Source organism: Capra hircus, chromosome 22, assembly GCF_001704415.2.
Source record: "Capra hircus breed San Clemente chromosome 22, ASM170441v1, whole genome shotgun sequence".
In the NCBI taxonomy this organism is placed as follows: Eukaryota; Metazoa; Chordata; class Mammalia; order Artiodactyla; family Bovidae; genus Capra; species Capra hircus.
The window spans coordinates 12,089,987-12,115,278 of NC_030829.1; the positions used below are offsets into that span (position 1 = coordinate 12,089,987).

The following is a 25,292-nucleotide window of genomic DNA, read 5'->3' on the forward strand; positions in this document are numbered from 1 at the left end:
TGAAGCTGTAACTGCAGCTAAAAATGCAGAAGACATAGTGCTTTTAGTTGGACTGTATGCTTACTCAGGGTGGCTTGGGATGGGGGACTGATGGAGATTAAGGAAAACTAAATCAGCACCATCACACCTCTTGATATCACCATTGTCTGACTAGCACACCTGAAGTTTACATTAATAGAAGTATATTGTCCAAAAGCGGGGAATAGGTTCCTTCTGGCCCTCTGGGTGCCAGGGGCTAGAGGAGATAGATTACCTGGTTTGCCTGGAAAAAGAGGGAGAAAATGATAAAAGGATTGAAGTGAAATCCAAGTATTAGGAAATGGAGTACATCGACAGAACTGAGGATGCTGACTTTTGAGACAGAACATAGCCTCTCCCATGCAGAGCATGTTTCCACAATGTAAGAACTTTGAATACATGCATTGCCTCCAGAGGCCAAGAAACGGATGGTGAAAGATCCACAGATATTGTTGTTCAGTCGCTAAGTTCTGTCTGACTCTTTGAGGCCCCGTGAACTATAGCACGCCAGGCTTCCCTGTCCTTCACTATCTCCCAGAGTTCTCGCAAATTCATGTCCATGATGCTATCTAACCATCTCATCCTCTGCCACCTCCTTCTCCTTTTGCCTTCAATCTTTCCCAGAATCAGGGGCTTATTCCAATGAGTTGGCTCTTCACATCAGGTTGTCAAAGTATTGGAGCTTCAGCATCAGTCCTTCCAAAGAATACTCAGGGTTGATTTCCTTTAGGACTGACTGGTTCCATCTCCTTGCTGTCCAAGGGACTCTCAAGAGTCGTCTCCAGTTCAAAAGCATCAATTCTTTGGTACTCAGTCTTCGTTATGGTCCAACTCTCACATCTGTACATGACTACTGGAAAAACCAAAGCTTTGACTAAATGGACCTAAGCACAGACATAACCAGGAAAATTCTGCACTCTCCCTTCACTTTCAACCACATCATCTCAGTGTGGTACGGTAGTGATAGCTTAAGCGCTGGAGCCAGATTGCCTGGGCTTAAATTCTGTCAGGGCCACTTATTGGCTATGTGGCCTTGAAAAAGCCTGTTATTTCCCCCACATGCCTCAGTTTTCTCATCAGAATAATGAAGATCAAAAATAGTTTCTCTTTAATGAGCTATTGTGAAGATTAAACAAGGTAATACTGGGAAAGTGGCTACTGAGTCCAGAATAAATGTTCAGTAAATGTCAGCATTTGTTTTCTCACTGCCTCTTTGATGACTCCTGGGCAGGGAAGGACAGGATTGCCCACTGAATGAACCTGGAGGTTCTATCTGAGTTGCCAGGCAACAACCTTCAGGGACCAGCGGCTCCCTCTCCTAGAGCAGGAGGAGCAGTATAGGCTTTCAGCTTCCCTAAGGGCATTGGGCGCCAGAAGCTGACATTCCAAAACAGCTCCCCGGAAGAGCTGACTCCTGAGTCTGGATTATTTATAAGGCAAGCTCTCACACTTGTTCCATGAAAGGGTAGGGATCCCTTCCTGGAACACCATGGCTCTGTGCCGTGGCTTCTTGCACGCTTCCTGGTGGGAGAGATGTTAGGACCAGGTAGCTCATCTTGTCATCCGTAACTTTCCTGTGAAGCCTGCTCTGTGCCCACATTGTGCGTCGTGGTATGACCTTCACCTATCTCCCCACACCCTTCTTTGAACCATCTCACTCCTCACCTTTATTCTCTGAAAGCACGACCCCCAGGGTGAGTCCTCTGCCTCCTTCTAGAGCTGGATATGCTCACTCCTCCGTGATTTCTTCTGCTCCCAGGTTTTCAAATATCACCCTTGTTCTGAGGGTTCCTGTCCAGGCCATGTCCCCAAGTTTCAGGCCTGGCCAAACACTGCCACTTGGACCTGGCATCCTTAAAATCTTCAAAATGTTCAAAACTGCACTGGCTTTTAGATTTCTTCTTCCTTCATGACAACAAACAAAAACAAGTGAGAACAAGTCTTGTCCCTCCTGGGCATTAATTTGGTAGCTTGTGCTGCCACATTGTCACCCTGGCCCCAAATCTTAAGGTTCCTCCCTAGACACTTCGCCCCATGGACAGGCACTCAGCGCAAGAATCTGATCTCACTGCACCCCTCCGACCTCAGTGCCTCCTCCACACCAGGAACAGCATTCTGGTCTCCTTCTCCCGCATTCCACCTGAACACTCAGTCCAGCTAATTTTCTCCCCTGCTCAAACACCACCAGTGCTTCCTTCTTTCTGATACGTTAGAACTCTTCACTGCGGCATTGGAGGCTCTCCACAAAACTGTCCACTTCTAGATTCAGTTGCTGCTGCTCCACTATCTATACTCTGAGCCCAGTCAATGGGGGAGCTCACGCTCCCTTCCACTTCTGACACTCCTTACCCTCCAGGATGTGGCCGCTATTGTCTCCTCCCCTTTAAAACACCCTCCTGAACCACCTCTACCCATCACAGTCCCACGCATTACCCAGCTCATCTCAGATGCTCCCTTCTATCTTATGAAGTCTTCTTGTGAGCCTGTCTCCACTCAGCTTTGAGAAGAGAGCTGTGTCCATGCTCTTGTTATTTTGCATTCTGTTTATCATCACACAAACACCTATCTAATGCTCCTCCCAATTAGCACATATGCCCTTGAAGACATGTGGTGAAGACCCATTGGTTAGAAGCAGTCTGCACAAGGCAGTGTTGCACTGGCCCTCCAGAACTTGTCTGTTGACTGAACTGAGCAGGGACTGATTTGCCTGGGGAAAAGAAGTCTCAGAAGACAGGGGGCTGGCTTCCTGTGTCTGCAGGATTGTCTACCATGAACAGTCTCAGGAGAGCTGAGCTCAGACCAACATCTCTGCCTCTTGTGGGTATCCTGGATCCTTGCACAGTGACAGCCATCTCTGTGAGTTTTCTAGCACCCATCCAGGGTTAATTCACCACTTCCTTCACCCCTCTTTAACCTTCTGGCTCTTTGAGCGGCAGGCTCATACCGAGAGATGCTGTGCTACTTTTAGAAAAGAGCGTGTCGGGCATTTGCTGCCATCTAGTGAGGAGGTGAGGCTCAGCCTCTTGCAGAAGCCAGAGGGATCCTGTGCTCTCCCCCAGGAGCAGGCTCCAGGAATCCAGCACCAGTGACATGGACCATGTGGGGATGGACAGGTGTGTGTGCCAAGGGCACAAGTCATTGCACAGAACAGATAATATTCAAGCCCCTAAATTGTAATCTGGAATAGGCAAGACCATATCCTTCCAGACCCTCCCTTACCTCCAGCCAGGTGGTGTCCCTATTAGAATCATGACCAACTATCTTTTCCAGAAAACTTGGTAGGAATCTGTAAACACCGAGAGTTCGTAATTGGAGGCCTCTTCAGGAAGCTGTAGATAATCCCCAGGGCCTCAAGCAGGACTGGTTGTGGCTTTAGAACTGGTGATTTCCACACAGCTCTTGCAGTCCTGCCTGGGAGTCCCTCTGGCCCTGTCTCAAAAGTGCCCTAGTTCTGGGAACAAGCACTCCTCTGCCCCAGTATGGCACAGATGCCAGGGCTCCACCTGGTGAGTGACTGCACACACCCTGGGTTATTGTAGGGAACAGATGAGATTATGCATGGCAAATGCTTAGCCAGTGTCTGACCTGCAGCAAAGGCTAAGTCTATTAGATATTGATAATGATTAGATAATGATGTTACTACTTGTACCAGTGCTCCAGAGCACAAGGCTGCCTACAAAACTCACAAAATTTAGGCCCTGGACATGAATACATTGAGTCATGGTTAGATCTTGTGTACACTGAAAATAAGTTCCCTCTTAATATGCCACAGCATCCAGCTTTGGCCTTACCTCCACTGGACAGTGAGGGGCAGGGCAGAGGCTCAGGGCTCAGACTCCAGGCTGCCGACAGGCACATCACCTCCTCCAGCCTGTCAGAGATACAGGATTCCAGGGCTATTTCTGCGGGATTTTCCTGAGCCTAGATTATTACACTGTAGTTCTTTGCCCCCAGTCCAGCTAATGTCTTGCTTGGCCTCTGGGAATCTCCAGTTTTTAGGGAGGTCCTGGGCTACTCCTGGGGCCAGGCCCTTCTGATTGACTTGGTTGTTCTCTGGGCTGTGTTTCATGCATATATTCAGCCAGAACTGAATGTAGGGCTCATCAAATGACTGAGGTCTCTGGCTAACCATTATGTCTTATGGCTCCCCTGCCCTGGGGTCCAGGTGTTGTGCTAAGTGGGGTGCACTCTCCATCCAAGGTGCCCACTGCAGATATTTCACCGGAAGTGAGACTGTCTTACTGGTTCCAGTCAATGGTGTGCTCAGCCAGCTCTAGGCAGCTCACGAGAACTGGCTGTGGACATCTTCCCCAACTCTACATTCAGAAACATCATGTTGGTAGCTTGAAATTGGTCATGAAGGGAGTACTCACCACAGAAATCAGTAAACACTACAAATCACGGCTTGTTTCTTTTTTCCTGAAGAGCAGTTATTATGCACTTATCAGCACACCACTGGCGATCGCCTTTAATTCCAACTTAGGTACCGCATTTAAACCACTACTCACACAAGCACCAAACAAAAGGATTTTTAGTGTATTATCCGAATGAAATGCAAACTGAAAGCTTCATTTATTTATTTTTTCCCCACATATATATAACAGGTATTGCAGCTAGTGAAAGATAGGGTAGTAACTGACACAAATCATGATCATGCTTTTAGGTTTGAAATAAACTCAAAATATTCAACATTGGCTAAAAAAATCTGCAATAAGTATTTATTGGCAGGTTTTGAATTCTCACTTAGCATGCGAAAGAGCTATATGTGATAAGCCACATACTTTTACTGGGGAAAACATCCAACAAAGGTATTGGACACAGTACTCAGGAACACATGGGAAACATAATTTAAAACTTTAATGTGTTTTTTTGTTTCTTATTCTTTTGACATAATTCGAACTGTGCTTCGATCCTCACATTAGTATGTCTTCTATAGACCTTTCTAATGTCTTTTTCTTTGTTAAAACTGTACTGGTAGTAATAGTCAGGCACCCTTATCTCGATAAGAATCCTTTGATGTGAGCTTTAAAATATTTTCTTTCAGCCAGGAAAAAAAAACAAACAAAAAAAGGAATGGCTAGTTCGAAGAGCTCTAGTTTTGAGTACTTGTTTGTACACAGAGCTGTGGATGGCTTGGAGCTCAAGAGGCCGGAGGCAAGGCTTGGAGGCTGTGAGGTATGGGTGGAGGTGTGGGGCTCAGTCATAATGGACCTTGCCCTCGGCCACCCCAGAGCTGGGTAAGTCTCCATTGGAGAGTGTCTGGAGGGTTGAATGAGGCCTGTCTTTCAAGGTACACTTGGTCTTCATCATGTACTTTCGAAAGGCCTTTTGAATAACAGCAGCACATCTTTCCTCTTCCTTCCTTTTGGTGGTGGTGACTATGGGTTCATATAACTTCTTGAAAGGGTTTGCCTCCATGAATTTCTCCTCTATCGCTGCTTTCATGCTATCCAGGCCACTGGACTCACCAAGTACCCTCGTGGTGAAAGCGAAGAGAATATCCAAGCAATGGAGACGATCTCCACTCACCATTGGCAAGTCCATGACTAAAAATTGGTATTTATTTGGCTTTGCCACACGCAGAGGCTCAGGAAGGGCATCAGCAAAGTCAGAAAGGGCAGAATATTTGATAAACTGTGTTGCTTCTGGGTCAAACTTTTCCCAGACTTCATAGAACATTTCAAAGTCATCTTCACCCAAAGGGTCCTCACTTTCTTCAGTGGCTACATTGAAGTTTTCTAAAATCACAGCAATATACATGTTGACCACAATGAGAGAGGAGATGATGATGTAAGTGACGAAGTAGATTATGGCTATGGTAGAGAGGTGACAGCTCTCTGTCTTGGGGTCACAGGAATTATTTGATTTTAACATGGGGCTGAGGAGGGCATCCCAGCCTGCCGTCGTGGTTATCTGGAAGAGGCAGAGCATGCTGCTTATAAAAGTTTGGAAGTTGAAGATGTCATCAATTCCAGAATCTTCCTTCACTTTGCGAAAAGAGTTCATACCAAAAATGGCATAAATAAACATAACCAGAAAGAGGAGAAGACCAATATTAAATAGAGAGGGCAGGGACATCATCAGAGCGAAAAGCAGAGTTCTGATTCTTCGTGCCGCTCGAACAAGTCTCAGGATTCGGCCAATCCGAACCAAGCGAACCATTCTGAACAGTGTTGGAGGGAAAGGAATCTCGGCCTGGGTTTCCAAGGCAGAAACCACGGTACCTAAAGACAAGGAGGAGGGTCAATGAATTTCCAGCAGACAGATTGATTTTAGACATATCCTGTCTCTCCTGCTTTCAATCTGAGTGAGACCAACTTTTTACCATTACTTTTCAGCTTATGTACAAAATTAAGAAGTTTTTTACCCATATCAGGGAAAAAATATATATGTGCCTTAAACTGGAGAGCAATCTTCAAGGTTCATACAATTTAGATAGGAATTTAGATGGGTCAGGACATCTAAAAAGACCCTTCAAAGAAAAGAAATAAAATGCAGTTTATTACTATTTTGTAAGTTACCTAATGGACTTGAAATACGTTATCATCTATGTTGGTCATTTAAAATTACTCATGGGGTAGCAAATATAACAGTTTTCCATACTTATTATATACATAGAATGGAAAACATATAAACTATTGATGGAGTCATTTAGATTACAATGCAAAGAGAAATTTCTGCTACTGAAGGTTGGCTTGAGTGTGAGCTATCAGTGGAAGTTGTACACCCCTAACCCCAAGGTTTCTTAAACAAACAGGTTCTCACTGTAAAGAAATTTGAACACAGCCTGCTGTAGGCAAGGACAGAGCTAGAGAAAGAAGGTAGTGTTGCGTGGCTTGTCTTTGGGCTAAAACCGCCAGAGATTTCTCATCTTTGTCAATACGCTCATTCCAAGGACTTCTGGAAGTCCAAACTCAAAAAGCTACAGGAATAAATTGGAGACAGTTTCTCTGTTATTGTAAATATCCCAGAAGTGGCATCTCAAGCAGAAGTTTCTGCAGACTGCTGAACATTTGGCCTAAAACATCATCCTGTTTTCTCATTGCTTGCTTGCAAGCAAGCGATACAAGGATTTAAAACAACACACATTTTGACCCAAATATTACAGAATGGCTTGAGCATGCTTGCCTCATAGACACAGGGCCTTGTTCTTCCTCTGAGGATCCTCCAAGGTCGTTAGGTATGATGGACAGCCACTTTTTTTGAGATGTGGAATTTTTACCATTTCAGCAACAACTGGAGGAGGTCCCTCCTTTAAGGTCCGCTTCCTCTGTGAATATTTCTTTGAGTCATCAAGCTCACAGTCATTTGTCTTTCCTGTGAGCTCAGTTCTTTCGCGCAGCAAGTGATTTGGGGTTCAATTAATTTCTCTGTCTTTTTCTGATTCCTTAATGTGGTAGGTCTTAATTTTGTTGTTGTTCAGTCACTCAGTTGTGTCCAATTCTTTGTGACTCCATAGACTGCAGCATGCCAGGCCTCCCTGTCCTTTACCATCTCCCAGAGTTTGCTCAAACTCATTCCATTGAGTTGGTGATGTCATCCAACCATCTCATCCTGTGTCACCCGCTTCTCCTCCTGCCTTCAATCTTTCCCAGCATGAGGGTCTTTTCCAGAGTCAGCTCTTTGAATCAGGTGGCCAAAGTACTGGAGCTTCAGCTTCAGCGTCAGTCCTTCCAATGAATGTTCAGGGTTGATTTCCTTTAGGATTGACTGGTTTGATCTCCTGGCTGTCCAAGAGACTCTCTAGAGTCTTCTCCAGCACCATAGTTCAAAAGCATCAGTTCTTCAGCACTCGGCTTTCTTTATGGTCCAACTCTCATATGCGTACATGACTACTGGAAAAACCATAGTTTTGACTATGACCTTTGTCAGCAAAGTGATGTCTCTGCTTTTTAATATGCTGTCTAGTTTTGTCATAGTTTTTCTTCCAAGGAGCAAGCATCTTGTAATTTCATGGTAGCAGTCACTATCTGCAGTGATTTGTGAGCCCAAGAAAATAAAGTCTGTCATTGTTTTCATTTTCCCCCCATCCATTTGGCATGAAGTTACGGGACTGGATGCCATGATCTTCATTCTTTGAATGCTGAATTCTTAAGTCAACTTTTTCACTCTCTTCTTTCACCTCCAAGGGGCTCTTTAGTTTCTATTCACTTTCTGCCATTAGGGTGGTATTATTTGCATATCTGAAGTTATAGATATTTCTCCTGGCAATTTTGATTCCAGCTGTGCTTCACAGCCCAGCATTTCACATGATGTACTCTGCATATAAGTTAAATAAGCAGGATGACAATGTATAGCCTTGACGCATTCCTTTTGAAGCAGTCAGTTGTTCTGTGTCCGGTTCTAACTGTTGCTTCTTGACCTGCATACAGGTTTCCCAGGAGGCAGGTGAGGTGGTCTGGTACTCCTATCTCTTGTAGAGTTGTCCACAATTTGTTGTGATCCTCAGAGTCAAAGGTTTTAGCGTAGTCAGTAAAGCAGAAGTAGATATTTTTCCAGAATTCACCTGCTTTTTCTATGATTCAATAGATGTTGGTAATTTGATCTCTGATTCCTCTGATGTTTTTAAACCCAGTTTGTACACCTAGAAGTTCTCAGTTCATGTACTGCTGGAGCCTAGCTTGAAGGATTTTAAATATAACCTTGCTAACATGTAAAATGAGTGTAATTGTATGGTAGTTTGAATGTTCTTTGACATTGCCCTTCTTCGGGATTGGAATGAAAACTGACCTTTTCCAGTCCTGGGGCCACAGTTGAGTTTTCCAAATTTGCTGACACATTGAGTGCAGCACCTTCATAGCATCATCTTTTAGGATTTTAAATAGCTCAGACAGAATTCCATCACCCCTATTAGCTTTCTTTGTAGTAATGCTTCCTAAGGCCTATTTGATTTCAGACTCCAGGATGTCTGACGCTAGATGATGATCACACCATCATGGTTATCTGTGCCAAGAAGATCTTTTTTGTATAGTTCTTCTGTGTATTCTTGCCACCTCTTCCTAATATCTTCTGCTTCTATTAGGTCCATGCCATTTCTTTCCTTTATTGTGCCTATCTTTGCATGAAATGTTCCCTTGGTATGTCTAATTTTCTTAAAGAGATCTCTAGTCTTTCCCATTCTGTTGTTTTCCTCTATTTCTTTGCATTGATCACTTAGGAAGTCTTTCTTATCTCTCCTTGCTATTCTTTGGAACTCTGAATTCAGATGGATATATCTTTCCATTTCTCCTTTGTCTTTCGCTTCTCTTCTCAACTATTTATAAAGCTTCCTCAGACAACTGTTTTGCCTTTTTGCATTTCTTTTTCTTGGGGATGGTTTTGATCACTGCCTCCTGTGCAATGTTACAAATCTCTGTCCATAGTTCTTCAGGCATTCTGTCAGATCTAATCCCTTGAATCTCACTTTCACTGTTTAATCATAGGGATTTGATTTAGGTCATACCTGAATGGTCTAGTAGTTTTCCCTACTTACTTCAATTTAAGCCTGAATTTTACAATAAGGAGCTCATGATCTGAGCCACAGTTAGCTCCCTGTCTTGTTTTTGCTGATGATACAGAGCTCCATCTTCAGCTACAAAGAATATAATCAACCTAATCTCAGTATTGACCATCTGGTGATGTCCATGTGTACAATCATCTCTTGTGTTGTTGGAAAAGGGTGTTTGCAATGACCAGAGCATTCTCTTGGAAAAACTCTGTTAGTCTTTTCCCTGCTTCATTTTGTACTCTGAGGTCAAACTTGCCTGTCACTCCAGGTATCTCTTGACTTCCTACTTTTGCATTCCAGTCCCCTATGATGAAAAGGACATCTTTTTTGGTGTTAGTTCTAGAAGGTCTAGAGAAGGTCTTGGAGAAGGAAATGGCACCCCACTCCAGTGCTCTTGCCTGGAGAATCCCATGGATGGAGGAGCCTGGTGGGCTAAAGTCCATGGGGTCGCAAAGAGTCGGACACGACTGAGCAACTTCACTTTCACTTTCTAGAAGGTCTTGTAGGTCTTCATAGAAGCATTCAACTTTATACTCTTCAGCATAGTGGTTAGGGCACAGACTTGGATTACTGTCATGTTGAACAGTTTGCCTTGGAAACGAACAGAGATTATTCTGTCATTTTTGAGATTGCACGCAAGTAGTGTAATGCATTTCAGACACTTTTGTTGACTTTGAGGGCTACCCCATTTCATCTAAGGGATTCTTGCCCACAGTAGCAGATATAATGGTCATCTGAATTAAATTCACCAACTCTGGTCCATTTTAGTTCATTTATTCCTAAAATTTCAATGTTGACTCTTGCCATCTCGTTTGACCACTTCCAATTTACCTTGATTCATGGACCTAATGTTCCAGGTTCCTATGCAACATTGTTCTTTATAGCACCAGACTTTACTTTCACCACCAGACACATCCATAACTGGGCATCATTTCTGCTCTGGCTAAGCCTCTTCATTCCTTCTGGAGCTATTTCTCCACTTCTCTCCAGTAGCATATTGGACACCTACTGGCCTGGGGGTGGGGTGGGTGTTTACTCTCTCAATGTCGTATCTTTTTGTCTTTTCATACTGTTTATGGGGTTCTCAAGGCAAGAATGCTGAAGTGATTTGCCATTCCCTTCTCCAGTGGACCACATTTTATTAGAACACACCATGACTCATTCATCTTGGGTGGCCCTACACAGCATGGCTCACAGTTTCATTGAGTTATACAAGGCTATGATCCATGTGATCATTTTGGTTAGTTTTCTGTAACTGCGGGTTTCATTCTGTCTGCCCTCAGAGGGATGAGGGTAAGAGTTTGTGCAAGTTTCCTGATAGGAGGGACTGGCTGCAGGGAAAACTTGCCCTGCTCTGGAGGGCTGTACCTTGCTCAGTTAATCTTTAATCCAATTTTCTGCTGATGTGAGGGGCTATGCCTGTAGTTTGGCCTGAGGTGGCCCAGTCCTAGAGTCTTCAGTCTCTATGGTAGGCTATAGGCTGTATGCTGCTGCCGCTAAGTCACTTCAGTTGTGTCTGACTCTGTGCAACCCTAGAGAAGGCAGCCCACTAGGCTCCCCTGTCCCTGGGATTCTCCAGGCAAGAACACTGGAGTGGGTTGCCATTTCCTTCTCCAATGCATGAAAGTGAAAAGTGAAAGTGAAGTCACTATATGCTGCTGCTGATGCTGCTAAGTCACTTCAGTCGTGTCCGACTCCTAGCGACCCCATGGACTGCAACCTACCAGGCTCCTCCGTCCATGGGATTTGCCAGGCAAGAGTACTGGAGTGGGTTGCTACTGCCTTCTCTGATAGGCTGTATGGTAGGGATAATGGTGACCTCCTTCAGTTACTGTGAGCTCTACGATGCCTGGCACTGCCTGGAAAAAGTTCAGCAAATAGTGGAATGAATGAGCTGCTCTCTGCATATTGGAGGAAGAGCTCTTTAAGTGCTCAGATGGTTGCCAGACTCATCATCATTTTCTAACTTTATTGTTGCTGTCAATTTCACCAGGACTTGTGCTTGAAACTGACTAATAAAGATTAACAGTCTATTTAACCATAAGCATGTTGAAAGATCTATTACTAAACCTTATCTACATAAGTTTCCATGGCTAAAAAGTAGAACAGACTATGAACTGTACCATTTCCTTGGTCCCTGAAACATCTGCATTGTTGCTATCATGTTAAGAACCAAAATATTTTGATCCAGCATATCTGTTTATTGCACCCTTTCTGAGATAAAACAGAAGCTTCCGCTTGTGAAATCCGTTTCACTGCCTTCATGCTCTTTGAACAATGAGAAGAATCCGTAGGCAGTTTTACACAATTATGGTTAAATTATCAGTTTAATTAAAGCAGACTTCAAAAACCCAGAGTAAAATCTTATAGCTTAGTCATGAAGAATTTACCTTCAAAGTTAATGTATGTGCATGTGTGTGTATATGTTTCATGAAAAGGTGTATGGCAATAACCCTCTTTTTCTCCCTATTCTTCTGCTATAAACCTTAAGGTTAATTTCTGTCCACAGTTAAGAAAAATATAGTGATTATAGAGTGAAGCTAGTTGGTGAGTGAAACCCAAGCAGTTGACACACTATGTAGTTTCCACTATAATTTAAGTTAACATGAGACACAGAATAAAGAAAAAGCACTGTTTGTCCTTATGACACACTCTTGCAAGCCCCATCCAGGCTTAGCCATGGAGGCCCTCTATAAAGAAGAGGTACGGGAGGGCCCAGCAATGTCACTGGGGCACAGTAATTGTGATCTGACATCCAAAAGGATTTTGAACTAGGGAAAAAATGGAAACTAAATGCCAAATCCTTAAAACAAGAAATGTTCTTTAGGCCTCATAGTTGTAGAAGAAAATGGAACTTTGACTCAGTTCCCTGGATAAAGCAGGTAGCCCCACAAAAACTTCTAAGTCATCTTAGTTTCATCTATCCCCATTGAATAAATGATCCACATAATTACTTAACTCTATTTCAATTGTGTAGATAGTCAAGGGAGTAGAAATTACTCTGTATTTTCTAGCAACTCCCCAAAGAGAATGGCATTCATTCATCTTTTTTTTTTTTTTTCCCCAAAAACCACATTAACTTTAATTTTCTGCTCTGTGGCTACTCTGGACAAAATTCCAAAAGATAAGACTTACAAGTTTACTTCTTGCTCTCATACTAAAGCCCCTCTGGTTGCCAGTTTTACTTACTAACAATAGAAAGGACCACGATCACACAATCAAATAAATTCCAGCCATTGGTGAAGTAGTATTGCCTCAAAGCAAAGATTTTGATGAGACACTCAATTGCAAAGATGACCACAAAGGCCAGGTTGAGACACTCAAGTAAATGTTTCATGGTGTCCGATTGGTCATGTGATTCAGCCATCATGCTCAGCATGTTGAGGAGAATGAGGATGATGATAATGATATCAAAGACCTGGTGTGTGACGAGGTCAAACACAAAGCCTTGGCATTTGTTCTGAGGAAAAAGAAAAAGGAATCATAAACCATTTGGAGTTGTAGGAATGAAATCACATACATTAAGAGGCACATACAGTAGCATTTGTCCTCTCTTACATTTAAAGTAGTTTCTTGGAAAATGCACACTTTTATAGGGCAAGAAATTCTTCTAATAGATATTTTTAATTTCATTTTATTAAATTTAATTAGAAACTGGTTTTAAAATGTAGGCATACAGCTTTAATTCCATTTTGAAACTAAATAAATATGTAAATTTTTAGTAACAACATAACTTTGATGTGGTGGATGATTTGTTTTTGTTGAAATAAAACAGCTCATGTTGGGTTTAATCATTAAAAAATGAACTTTGGTCTGTATATTTCACCTACGTCTGTATTTTGACTTTAATAATGTTAATGCAGAGGATACTTGCTCACATAATTTTGTTGGACAAGACAGAATTAACATCTCCAAGGCTCCATTTGTTAGTTTAGAATAATCAGACCTTATACTTAACCAAAACTCTGTATTCAAGCAATTCTTGAAAGCCAATTTCCTAATTCTTGTTCACTTGACGATAAGGCTAGATAAATGGGATTCTGATCCGATGATTACTAAAACTGGAAACAGAAAAACTGATTATTTCACATGAGTACTGGTGGTGACCTTGCATACTGTTTCGTATATGGCTGACCTGCTCCCAGGGAAAGATGTGCTGGGTGCTCTAGTACAGCTTCTAACTCAAGTTTGCATGCCTTGTCTACCATGTGCAGTGCAATGCCTCAACTATCCCACTATTTCCTTTAATCTCTATAAGGCACAGCTTTGTTGTTTGCTTAAGTGGAAACTGTTCTTTAGCACAAACTCAGACACTGATATTGTATGGCATTCTTGACTATACATTGGTTGTTTATGTGTAATATATATATATATATATACCATATGTATATATTAGATTATTTCATATTATATATCATCTAATCAAAGTATGCACATAGTGTTCTATTTAGAAAATGCACAGACCCCTACCAATTCATCTTTATAGTCCCAGGCATCTGTTAGGGTAATCCGGGCAAAAGATGATGTTTTGTGGTGGTAACAGTACAGAAAGACATGAGTTTTTAGGTTTAAGAACTAATATGGAAGTAGAAGCAGGAGTCCAAGAGTGTTCTAATGGAGTAGGTTATGGGAAAGTTAAGGCTGAGGTTCTAATTTCTGCTTGGTGGTGCATTCAATCAACTGGAGAACAGCGATGAGAAGTTTGGGGGAGAGATGATGGATGTATCCTGGGCACACTGGGATTTGAGGTGCCCAGTGGGACATCCAAGGGACATGGGCAGGTAGAGGTATGGGTCTGGAGCTCAGGCAGAGAGCTGGAAAGCAAATGTGGGGTTCTATGGCCTCAGAACTGATATGAACTAACATCAAGAGAATGAATGCTGTCACTATGGGAGCAAGGGCAATGAGAAGAAAAAGGGTTGGAATAGCAGCAGAAGGGTATTACATGTAAGTTGATGTCTTTGAAACGTTGCTCCAGGAGCTCTAAAACTTTTATCAAGGAGTCTGGAGAGGAAACTTGAAAGTCAAATGCATTTCCTATGTGAGAATGCATCGTGGAAGTCAGAAAGGACCTGGAGAAAAGATACTTTTAAGGATGCTCTCCAAGAAAGCAGAATAAAGGCTGAGAATAAATGTAAGGGCATGGTAAGCACTGGCCTTACAGTTCAACTCTAATATTGAGAAAATGGAGAAGATTAAAAATATAAGCTACCAAATGTGATAGAGGATCAAAAAAACACTATGTTATTTTAAGATACATTCTATGTATTTTAATGTATTATACATACATTCTATGTCATTTTACAGTGACTTCTATACCTCAGGATAATTCTTAAAGCCTGTAATGAAGCTACCTTGTGGGAATGCTTTAGGTAGAAATGATTGCAGATCCCTTGGTCTTACTGCTGGAAAGAATATCCATCACTTCTCAGGTTAAAACAGCTGTACTTCCCTCTCTATGCAGTTGCTACTCCAAGGCTCAAAAGATAATATGTAGATTTTAGAAGTTAAAAAAAAAAATCTATGAGGAGTTAAGGGCTAGCGTGTCTAGACTATAACATGCTCAGTCGTGTCTGACTCTTTGTGATCCTGTGGACTGGGGCCTACCAGGCTCCTCTGGCCCTAGGCTTTCACAGGCAAGAATACTGGAGCAGAGGACCATTTCCTTCTCCAGGGTATCTTCTTGACCCAGGGACTGGACTCATGTCTGTTGTGTTTCCTTCATTGGCAGGTGAATTTTTTACCATTTGCACCACCTTGGAAGCCCAGTTAAGGGCTAACAGCTGATTCAAAGTCTAAGCTCAAATTCAGACACCAGGGGACAGGGTTTTGTGTTTACCTCATGCAACACTGCTCTCTGGAATATAGAGTTTAAGATAAATGCTGGGCATTAACTGAGCTGCACTTGGTTGTCGGAATCACTCACTGTGAAGCCATGATTGGAGAGCCACGCAGGAACGTCTCTGGGGTCACACCTACTCCCCGATGAGACATGCAACTAACAAGCTGTAACAGAGTCAGGAGTGGAGGCGGCAGCACCCCTGTGGGAGCGCAGTCCATGCCCACTTCAAGTCCACCTCTTGCCTTCTGACACGTCCAGCGCAGCATGTGTGTTGGGTGCTCAGTCACGCCCAACTCTTTGCAGCCCCATGGACTGCAGCCTCCAGGCTCCTCTGTCCATGGGATTTTCCCCGCCAGGCAAGAATACTGCAACAGGTTGTCATGTCCTCCTCCAGGGGATCTTTCCAATCCAGGGATAGAACCTGCATTGGCAGGTGGATCCTTTTACCACTGAGCCACCTGGGAAGCCCAGGGCAGTGGAGAGGCCTAGAAGCTGCATTATGTGCCCCTGCAACTTCTGTTCAGCTGTGTGCAGCACTGCCAGCTTCACATCCTTCATGAAACAAACTAGTAAATGTGTGTCTCATGAGTCTTTTAGTTAACTCCAAATCTGGGACCAACTGGTACTGAATCAATGGCTGCATATCAGGCACATATAAATAAAAATTCTCTTTGCCTTTCTTGTTGGCTCGAGTTTAAATAAGAACTGCAAAGTGTTTGCTGTTGTTCAGTCACTAACTCATGTCTGACTCTTTGTGACCCCATGAACTGTAGCATGCCAGGCTCTTTCCGTCCTTCACTATCTCCTGGAATTTGCTCAAATTCATCTCCATTGACTCACTGATGCCATCCAACCATCTCGTTCTCTGCCATCCCTTTCTCCTTTTGCTTTCAATATTTCCCAGGATCAGGTTCATTTCCAATGAGTCAGATCTTTGCATCAGGTGGTCAAAGTTTTGGAGTTTCAATTTCATCATCAGTCCTTCCAATGAGTATTCAGGGTTGATTTCCCTTAGGATTGACTGGTTTGATCTCCTTGCAGTCAAAGGGACTCTCAAGAGTCTTCTCTAGCAATACACTTTGAAAGTATCAATTCTTCAGCACTTAGTCTTCTTTATGGTCCAGCTCTCACATCCGCGTATGACTCCTGGAAAAACCATAGCTTTGACTATAGAGACCTTGTTGGCCAAGTGATGTCTCTGCTTTTTAATACCCTGTCTAGGTTTGTCATAGCTTTCCTTCCAAGGAGCAAGCGTCTTTTAACTTCATGGCTACAGTCTCTGTCCATGGTGATTTGAGAGCCCAAGAAAATAAAATCTGTCACTGCTTCCACTTATTCCCCTTCTATTTTCCAAGAAATGATGGGGCTGGATGTCATGATTTTTTCAGTGTTGAGTTTCAAGTCAACTTTTTCACGCTCCTCTTGTACCCTCATCAAAAGGCTCTTTAGTTCCTCTTCACTTTCTGCCATTAGAGCGGTATCATCTGCATACCTGAGGTTGTTGATATTTCTCCCAGTAATTCTGATTCCAGTTTGTGATTCATCCAGCCTGACATTTTGCATGATGTACTCTGTGCTGTGGGCTTCCCTAATAGCTTAGTTGGTAAAGAATCTGCCGAGAATGCAGGATATCCTGGTTCAATTCCTGGGATGGGAAGATCTGCTGGAGAAGGGATAGGCTATCACCTCCAGTATTCCTGGGCTTCCCTTGTGGCTCAGCTGGTGAAGAATCCACCTGTAATGCAGGAGACCAGGGTTCGATTCCTGGGTTGGGAAGATCCCCTGGAGAAGGGAAAGGCTACCCACTCCAGTATTCTGGCCTGGAGAATTCCATGGACTGTATAGTCCATGGGGTCATGAAGAGTTGGACACACCTGAGCAACTTTCAGTTTCATTCTGTGCTGTGCTTAGTTGCTCAGTCATGCCCAACTCTGTGGGCCCATGGACTGTAGCCTCCACATCAAAGTTAAATAAGCAGGGTGACCATATACAGCTTTGTCATACTTCTTTCCCACTTGGAACCAGTCAGTCATTCCATGTCCAGTTCTAACTGTTGCTTCTTTCTTGACCTGGTTTCTCAGGAGACAGGTAAGGTGGTCTGGTACTCCCATCTCTGTCAAAGGCTTTAGCATAGTCAGTGAAGCAGAAGTAGATGTTTTTCTGGAATTCCTTTGCTTTCTCCCTAGTCCAGCGAATGTTGGCAATTTGATCCCTGGTTCCTCTGCCTTTTCTAAATCCAGCTTGAACATCTGGAAGTTCTTGGTTCACAAACTGCTAAAGCCTAGCTTGAAGGATTCTGAGCATAACCTTGCTAGCATGTGAAATAAGCACAACTGGAACATTCTTTGGGATTTCCGTTCTTTGGGATTGGAATGAAAACTGACTTTTCCAGTCCTGCGGCCATGGATGAGCTTTCCAAATTTGCTAGCATATTGAGTGCAACACTTTAACAGTATCATCTTTTAGGATCTGAAATAGCTCAGCTGAAATTCTATCACCTCCACTAGCTTTGTTTGTAGTAATGCTTTCTAAGGCCCACATGACCTCACATTCTATGAAGTCTGGCTCTAGGTGAGTGACCACACCATCATGGTTATCTGGGTCATTAAGACCTTTTTTGTATAGTTCTTCTAGGTACTCTTCCCACTTTTCTTAATCTCCTCTGCTTCTGTTAGGTCCTTACCATTTCTGTCCTTGTGAAGTCACTTCAAAGTGAAATTAGTACTTGAAAATGAGTATGGTACTTAAAAGCTAGATTTGACTTAGATAAATTGAAGTTCCACACACTGTTGTCAGATGAAAACTCTACAAATATAATTTTATCATTAAACTTATGGTAAAAATTTTTCACTGTATAAATTCTAAACAGTTGTCCTGACATTTATAGACATTTTTAGTGCAACACAAATGTTTAAACCTAGGGGGATGGATTTTGTGCCCTAAAACATACTTCTTTATTCAACAAATCATTGAAAACATACTTAATGCCTGGCTCTATTCTGATTGCTGGGAATAGCAGGAAATTAAACATACCTTTGATAATTTAGGGCTTCGCTCATAGCTCAATTGGGAAAGAATCCACCTGCAATGCAGGAGACCGCAGTTCAATTCCTAGGTCAGGAAGGCCCGGCTGGAGAAGGGATAGGCTACCCATTCCAGTATTCTTGGGCTTCCCTGGTGGCTCAGCTGGTAAAGAATCTGCCTGCAATGTGGGAGACCTGGGTTCGATCCCTGGGTTGGGAAGATCCCCTGGAGAAGGGAAAGGTTACCTACTGCAGTATTCTGGCCTGGAGAATTCCATGGGATCACAAAGAGTTGGACATGACTAAGCAACTTTCACTTTCACTTTGATAATTTGGGACCTCATGTTTGAATGAAAATCTCCAGGTCCTCTACATGCATCAGATATCAAGCCCCTCTTCCATACTGCTCTCTCAGACTTTTCAGTGCCCCTGACCCTCCTTGTCTTGAAAGCCTCCAAACTCACTTCTCAGAACTACCAACAATGCCTGTTGTATGCCTTCATGATCTAATGTTCTCAAATTCCAGCTCCTCAATGGACTGTAAGCACAGAGTAGTCCTGCAAGTACCTCGTAAGGCAGGATTCAGCAAACGGTGGCCCGTAGGCCAAATCTGGCCCATCACCTATTTTAGTATAGCCCATGAGCTCAGAATAGGTTTTACTCAGAATGAGTTTTGGGGGAAAAAACTCAAAAAGAATACAATTTTGACACATGAAAATTACATGAAATCCAAATTTTGGTGTTTATAAATCAAGTCATACTGGAGCACAGCCAAGAACATTTGTTCTCTATCTATAATGATTGCTTTTGTGCTACAACATCAAAGTTGAGTAGTAACAGCAGAAACCACATGGCCTGCAAAGCTTAAAATATTTACTGTCTGGCCTTTTACAGAAAAAGTGTGTCCGCTCCTAAGATGGAAAGTTTATCATAAATACTTGTGAAGTGGAAGTGAAGTATGCATGACCTCAATTTCACACCAGAGAAAGGTGGTAAAATATATTATAAATACATTTTAAATTGGCCAAGATTACATTCAAACAAGCTGCTAAATTCACATCACTGTAATGAGTATATACTGAGCAGCTCCTATGCATGCATGCATGATAAGTTGCTTCAGTAATGTCTGACTCTTTGCGACCCTATGGACTGTAGCCTGCCAGGCTCCTCTGGCCATGGGATTCTCCAGGCAGGAATACCGGAGTGAGTTGCCACGACCTCCTCCAGGGGATCTTCCGGACCCCAGGATCAAACCCGCATCTCTTACATTTCCTGCATTGCCAGGAGGGTTCTTTACCACTAATGCCACCTGGGAAGCCCGAGCAGCTCTCAGGTGCTCACGAAAAAGTAAATTTAAGCTGTTGCCCAGGCATTTATTATTGAATCTGAATGTCTGATTTTCCTAAGAACTTGAGTCATATACCAGTGTACCTCGGTTCATATTGAGTTCTTAGGTCAAGTCTATAAATTTAAAAATTAAAGGAGAATGGCACTACAGATATCTGAGTTCCTCATCACCACTTCATGCATCTATGTATTTAGAATCAATCAAGTGCTCTCACCTGAGGCCTTGGAATGGGCCTTTGAGGTTTTTTGGATCCTAATTTTTTCATTGCATTATAATATTTCTTCTGTTCTTCTGTCAGAAAGACGTCTTGGCCACCTAAGTATGTCGAGAAAATGAGAGCTAATTATCATTAACAGATCTTTGGAAATGAATTCTGAATTTTCAGAAATAGTTTTAAAGTTATATTGCATTTCTATCAACAATTCCTAAAATTCCATTTGAAGCAGAATGAGACTATAAGGAAAGGCCTAAAGGAAACAGGGTTTAAATTAAGGAATAAGGGAGAAATGTTACTTTTATCAGTTATATTTCTCTTTTTATAATATAAATAAGACTACAAATTCTTTGCAAACATCCACAGAAGCTTTACAAAAACTGAACATACTTCAAGTTGTGTAAATCAAACTACAGTGAAACAAACATAGAAATTAGTAATAAAAATCTAAATGAAAAGTCCTAAAAAGTGACAATTAAAATTCTCCTAAATATACACTGCATATATTACTAATAAAATTTCCAAAAGCATCTGTCTAGAGCCATCCTTACCAAAAAAAAAAAAAAATAGAGAGCTTTAAGTGTCTTCACCACTGAGTAATAAAGAACAGAAAAATGAAGTAGGATTTTCATGAAATTGGGTGAGAGAAGTGGTAAAACATCTAGAAATGCTGGATAAAATAGAACAGAATTACTTTTAAAAGATATAGCTGAACTTGCCCAAAAAGTAAGGAAAATTTCCATCATCTGAAAATCAAGAGAGAGAAAAAAGAGAAGTAAATTAGTCCTGAAGTCATGGCTTGCCTAAGGGCATTTGCTAATTTCTGCAAAAATGAGAATCTTAGGATTTAATAACTACAAGTGGGTCATGGGGAAAAGACAGTAGGGTTAGTCTAAGAACCCTGTGTGTTGGTAATGGAATTCTCCAAGTGCTGCCATTAAAGAGTGAAGAAGAAAACCAAACATATCTGTTGGGGAGAGAAAACAACCAGGACATTGTCTTAGTCTATACTCCTCACTGATAATTTGTGAATCTAAGCCTGCCTTGATGAGGGTGTGGGGTTTAAATTTACACCACAGTATGGACCAAAAAATACAGTCCTAGAACAGTCTTTCCAACAAATAGCGCCAGGAAAACTGGATATCAACATACAAAAGAATGAAGCTGAATCATTACTTAACACTATATACAAAAATTAACTCAAAATGGATCAAAGACATAAATGTAATATCTAGAACAATAAAATTCTCAGAATAAAACACGGAACAGAAGCATTAGATTTGGTAATGATTTCTTGGATATGACACAAAAGGCAAAAGAAAAAACAGACCAATTGGACTTCATAATTTTAAATTTGGGGGCATCAGAGACACTCTCAATGAAGTAAAAAGACAACACACAGAGTGGGGAAATATTTGAAAATCATATATCTGACAAGGGATTAATATTATATAGAGGACTCTGAAAATATAAAAACAAAAAGACAAACAACCTGATTTTTCAAAGAGCAAAAGGTTTGAATAGATATTTCTCTAAAGAAGATATATGAATGGCCAATAAGCACATGAAAAAATGTTCAGTGTCACTAATCATTAGGGAAATGCAAATCAAAATCAAAATGAGATACCACCTCACATCCATTAGAATGGCTACTATCAATAAAACAGCAAACAAGTGTCTGTGAGGATGTAGAGAAATTAGAAACTTTGTATACTGTACATATCACCACATGATACAACAATGCCACTTCTATATAGACCTAAATGAATTGAAGCAGGGTCTCAAAGAGATGTTTGCACACCCATGTTCATAGGACCTTTATTCACAATAACTAAAACATGGAAGAAACCCAACTGCCCATCAATACATGGTTGAAAGAGCAAAACATGATATATACATAGCCTTAAACAAGAAGGAAATTCTGCAATATGCAACAACATGCATGAACCTTAAGGACATTATGCTAAATGAAATAAGCTACTCACAGAAAGACAAGCACTGCATGATTCCACTTACATGAAATGCTTAGAATAGTCAAAATCATGAAGACAGAAAGTGGAATGGGAGCTGCCAGGGGCTGGTGGGAAGTACAGGGAGTTATTGCTTAATGGGTGTAGAGTTTCAATTTTACAAGATGAAGAGTTATACAGATGGATGATGATGATGGTTGCACAACATTATGAATGTATTTAACACCACTGAGCTGTAACATTAAAAATGGATAAGATGATAAATCTGATGTTATGACCATTTTGTTACAGTAAAAATAAAGAAAGAAAGAAAGAAACCAACCCAGCCCTAGAAGTTAACCAGGTTTTTTCACGATGCCTGGCAGATATTAACTATCTTCAATAATCACATGCATCATGATAGTATTAATACTGTTATTATGAGACTGTCCTTTGTGTGTTGTGAGATAAATAAAATGAGCAGCTTTGGAAATTTTAAAGGCTATCATCTTCTGTATCCACAAGAACCAGCTTTCTTAGTGTGGAAAAGAGGAGATACAGATGTACTAGTTAAGTGAAAACTTTGTCGTCCTAAACTTGAAGTATCTCTGCCCACTGCAAAAGTCTCAAAATAATCACAATGAGCATTCTAGATTGCGGTCTTAGAACACTACCTCCCAGAACTCCCTAGAGAAATGGCTGTTTCCAGATCTGGAGCAAAAAGTGTACAAACAATGCCTAGAACATACTGTGAATCCAGAGAGCAAGGAAGTCATCCAGTGCAAGGACCTGATTTGAATCTTAATTTGAAAAGAAGCAAACTTTAATATAATCAATCAACTAATCAGTTAAAGAATGAATAAATATTTTGAGAATATAAGAGACTGGAGGAAATTTGAACATTTGACTGGATTTTTGATGAATTTAAAGAACTCATATTAAACTTTTTAGATATGATCATGAAATTGTAGTTATGTTTAAAAAGAGATATGTTCTGAAAAACTGGTGGATGAAATAATGTGATGTATATGATGCTCTATAAAAAAATCCAGTGGAAGGATCCAGTGGGGAAAGACACTGAAGGTATAAGGATGTTCTTAAATCAATAAATGTTGTGCTGGGTGCTGGGTATTTTAGGTTCATTTTACCATATTCTTGTGAGTGTTTGAAATTTTCTATTATAAAAAGTAAAACAAAATAGAACAAAAATGCTATGGACTGATCAAAACAGCGATTTCAAATGCAAGCTTAAATCTAAAATCGCAAGGCCTGACATTCAGATTGTAGGTATTGGTTGCAATCAAGCTGCATATTACAGAGGTGACTCCACATAGCACACTCCTGAGTAACAGCAGCCACGTAGTTGCCTGGGACTGTGAATGACTCTCCCAGCAGACACTAAGAAAGCTCAGCAGTATCAGGACACATTTTAGATGGATTTAAAAAAGCTCAACAGAAAAATAAAGAAGGTCACAAAACAACAAGGGAAAAACCAAAATGTTTAGCCAGCTGATTTTAGGATTGAGAAATGCCTTCAGTATATAAATTCAAGAAAAGAGGGCAAAAGGACAAGATTGAAAGCTTGACTTCATACATGTCTATAAATTTAAAATGTCATTACAAAAATGTAAGAGGTAAGTCAAATTGAACATACTATATAAAACCATAAGAAAAAATGATGATATCAATTTTAAGAAGAGACAAAGAGCATATAAACAGAAAACGCAAGGAAGAAATAGTTATGGCCATCAACCTGTGAGAAAGTGTTTGACTTCAGAAATGGTCAAATGAATGAATGTAAAACTGCGAGATAACACTTTTACCCATCAAGCTAGAAAAAATAATTTAAAATTACAAAAGTCAGAATGATGAGAACAGAATAAACAAGCACTTCATGTCTTACAAAAGGAGGGTACCCAGCCAGCATAGCATTTCTGAAAGGTAATTTCACAGTCTGTCTTTAATGCCTTAAATTCTAGGAACTTATCCTGAGGAAATAATCAGAGATATACAGAGAGTATTTCAAGAATCTTCATGATTATTTTAGAAGAGCAAGAAATTTGGAAATGACCCAGATGTCCTTAAAAGGGGGAGTGGGGGGAATGGTTGTAACAAATTATGATCTATCCATAATATGGGATGTAATTCATCCATGAAAATTCTTATAATAAAGATGATCTCATGACATGAACTCATAACTAATGGAGAAGACAGTTTAAAATATTATATAATCTCAACAGTATAAAAGAAACATTTAGTATTATTTAAAAGTGACTTAGCAGCAGCAGCAGCAGTTCAGTTCAGTTCAGTTCCTGGAAAAGATGGTACCAAAATGATGAGGCTTAATCTAAAATAGTTATCATTTGGTGGTCACCTTATGGATGATTTAAATTATCTTTTTGTCTTCATCTTTTTTCCACATTTACTACAATGCTCCTATGGATTATTGAATCAGAAAAATAAATATGTGTTTGTCACAACACACGAGGGAAAAAAACCTGTCTCTTCCCCACCATCTTCTTTCCAAGTAAGTTCAGTAAATCTGCTGAGACTTGGGTTTTGAGAGGCAGGATGCAAGTTTATGGAAAGAGGAGAGTTTGTAGATTTTTCCTGCACTTACAATGGTTATACATCCTGATAAACCCATGTTAAGTTGAAAATATTGCATGTAACTTGAAATGCATTTAATACACTTAACCTGCTTAACATCACAGGTTAGCCTTGCCTACCTTAAACATGCTCAGAACACTTAGAAATTAGCTTTCACATGTGTGTGAAAGTTGCTCAGTCATGTCTGACTCTTTGTGACCCCATGGACTATACAGTCCTTGGAATTCTCCAAGCCAGAATGCTGAGGTGGGTAGCCTTTCCCTTCTCCAGGGGATCTTCCCAACCCAGGGATTGAACCCAGGTCTCTAGCATTGCAGGTAGATTCTTTACCAGCTGAGCCACCAGGGAAGCCCAAGAATACTGGAGGGGATAGCCTATCCCTTCTCCAGGAGATCTTATTCGATTCCAACCCAGGAATCAAATTGGAGTCTCCTGCATTGCAAGCTATCAGGGAAGCCCAGAAATTAGATTACAGTTGGGCAAAATCATGGAACACAAACGCTATTTGAAAATAAAGTGTTGAATATCTCATTTAGTTTATCAAATACTGTACTGAAAGTGAAAAACAGAACGGTTGTATGGATACAGAATGTTGTAAATATATATCTACTGCTTATCCTCAGTGAGCGTATGGATGATTGGGAGCTGTGGCTGCTGCTACGCAGTGTCACAGGAAAGTATTGTACTATATATCTCTAGCACAGGACAAGATCACAGTTCAAAACCTGTAGTAAAGTTTCTACTCAATGCATATCACTTCTGCCTCATCGAAAAGTTGAAAAGTCATGTAAATTGAACTAT

General features: G+C 41.1%; 1 protein-coding gene across 1 annotated transcript in view; it reads right to left on the reverse strand.

Moving 5' to 3' along the window:
• Nucleotides 4,752-25,292, reverse strand: part of SCN11A (sodium voltage-gated channel alpha subunit 11) — a 78,029-nt gene continuing 57,488 nt past the window's right edge. The window contains exons 24-26 of the mRNA XM_018038483.1: nt 19,933-20,033; nt 12,695-12,965; nt 4,752-6,242 (exon numbers count right to left, since the gene is read on the reverse strand). Of these exons, the coding sequence (XP_017893972.1) occupies nt 5,215-6,242; nt 12,695-12,965; nt 19,933-20,033 (1,400 nt within the window). The 3' untranslated portion in view covers nt 4,752-5,214. The remainder of the gene's footprint in view (nt 6,243-12,694; nt 12,966-19,932; nt 20,034-25,292) is intronic.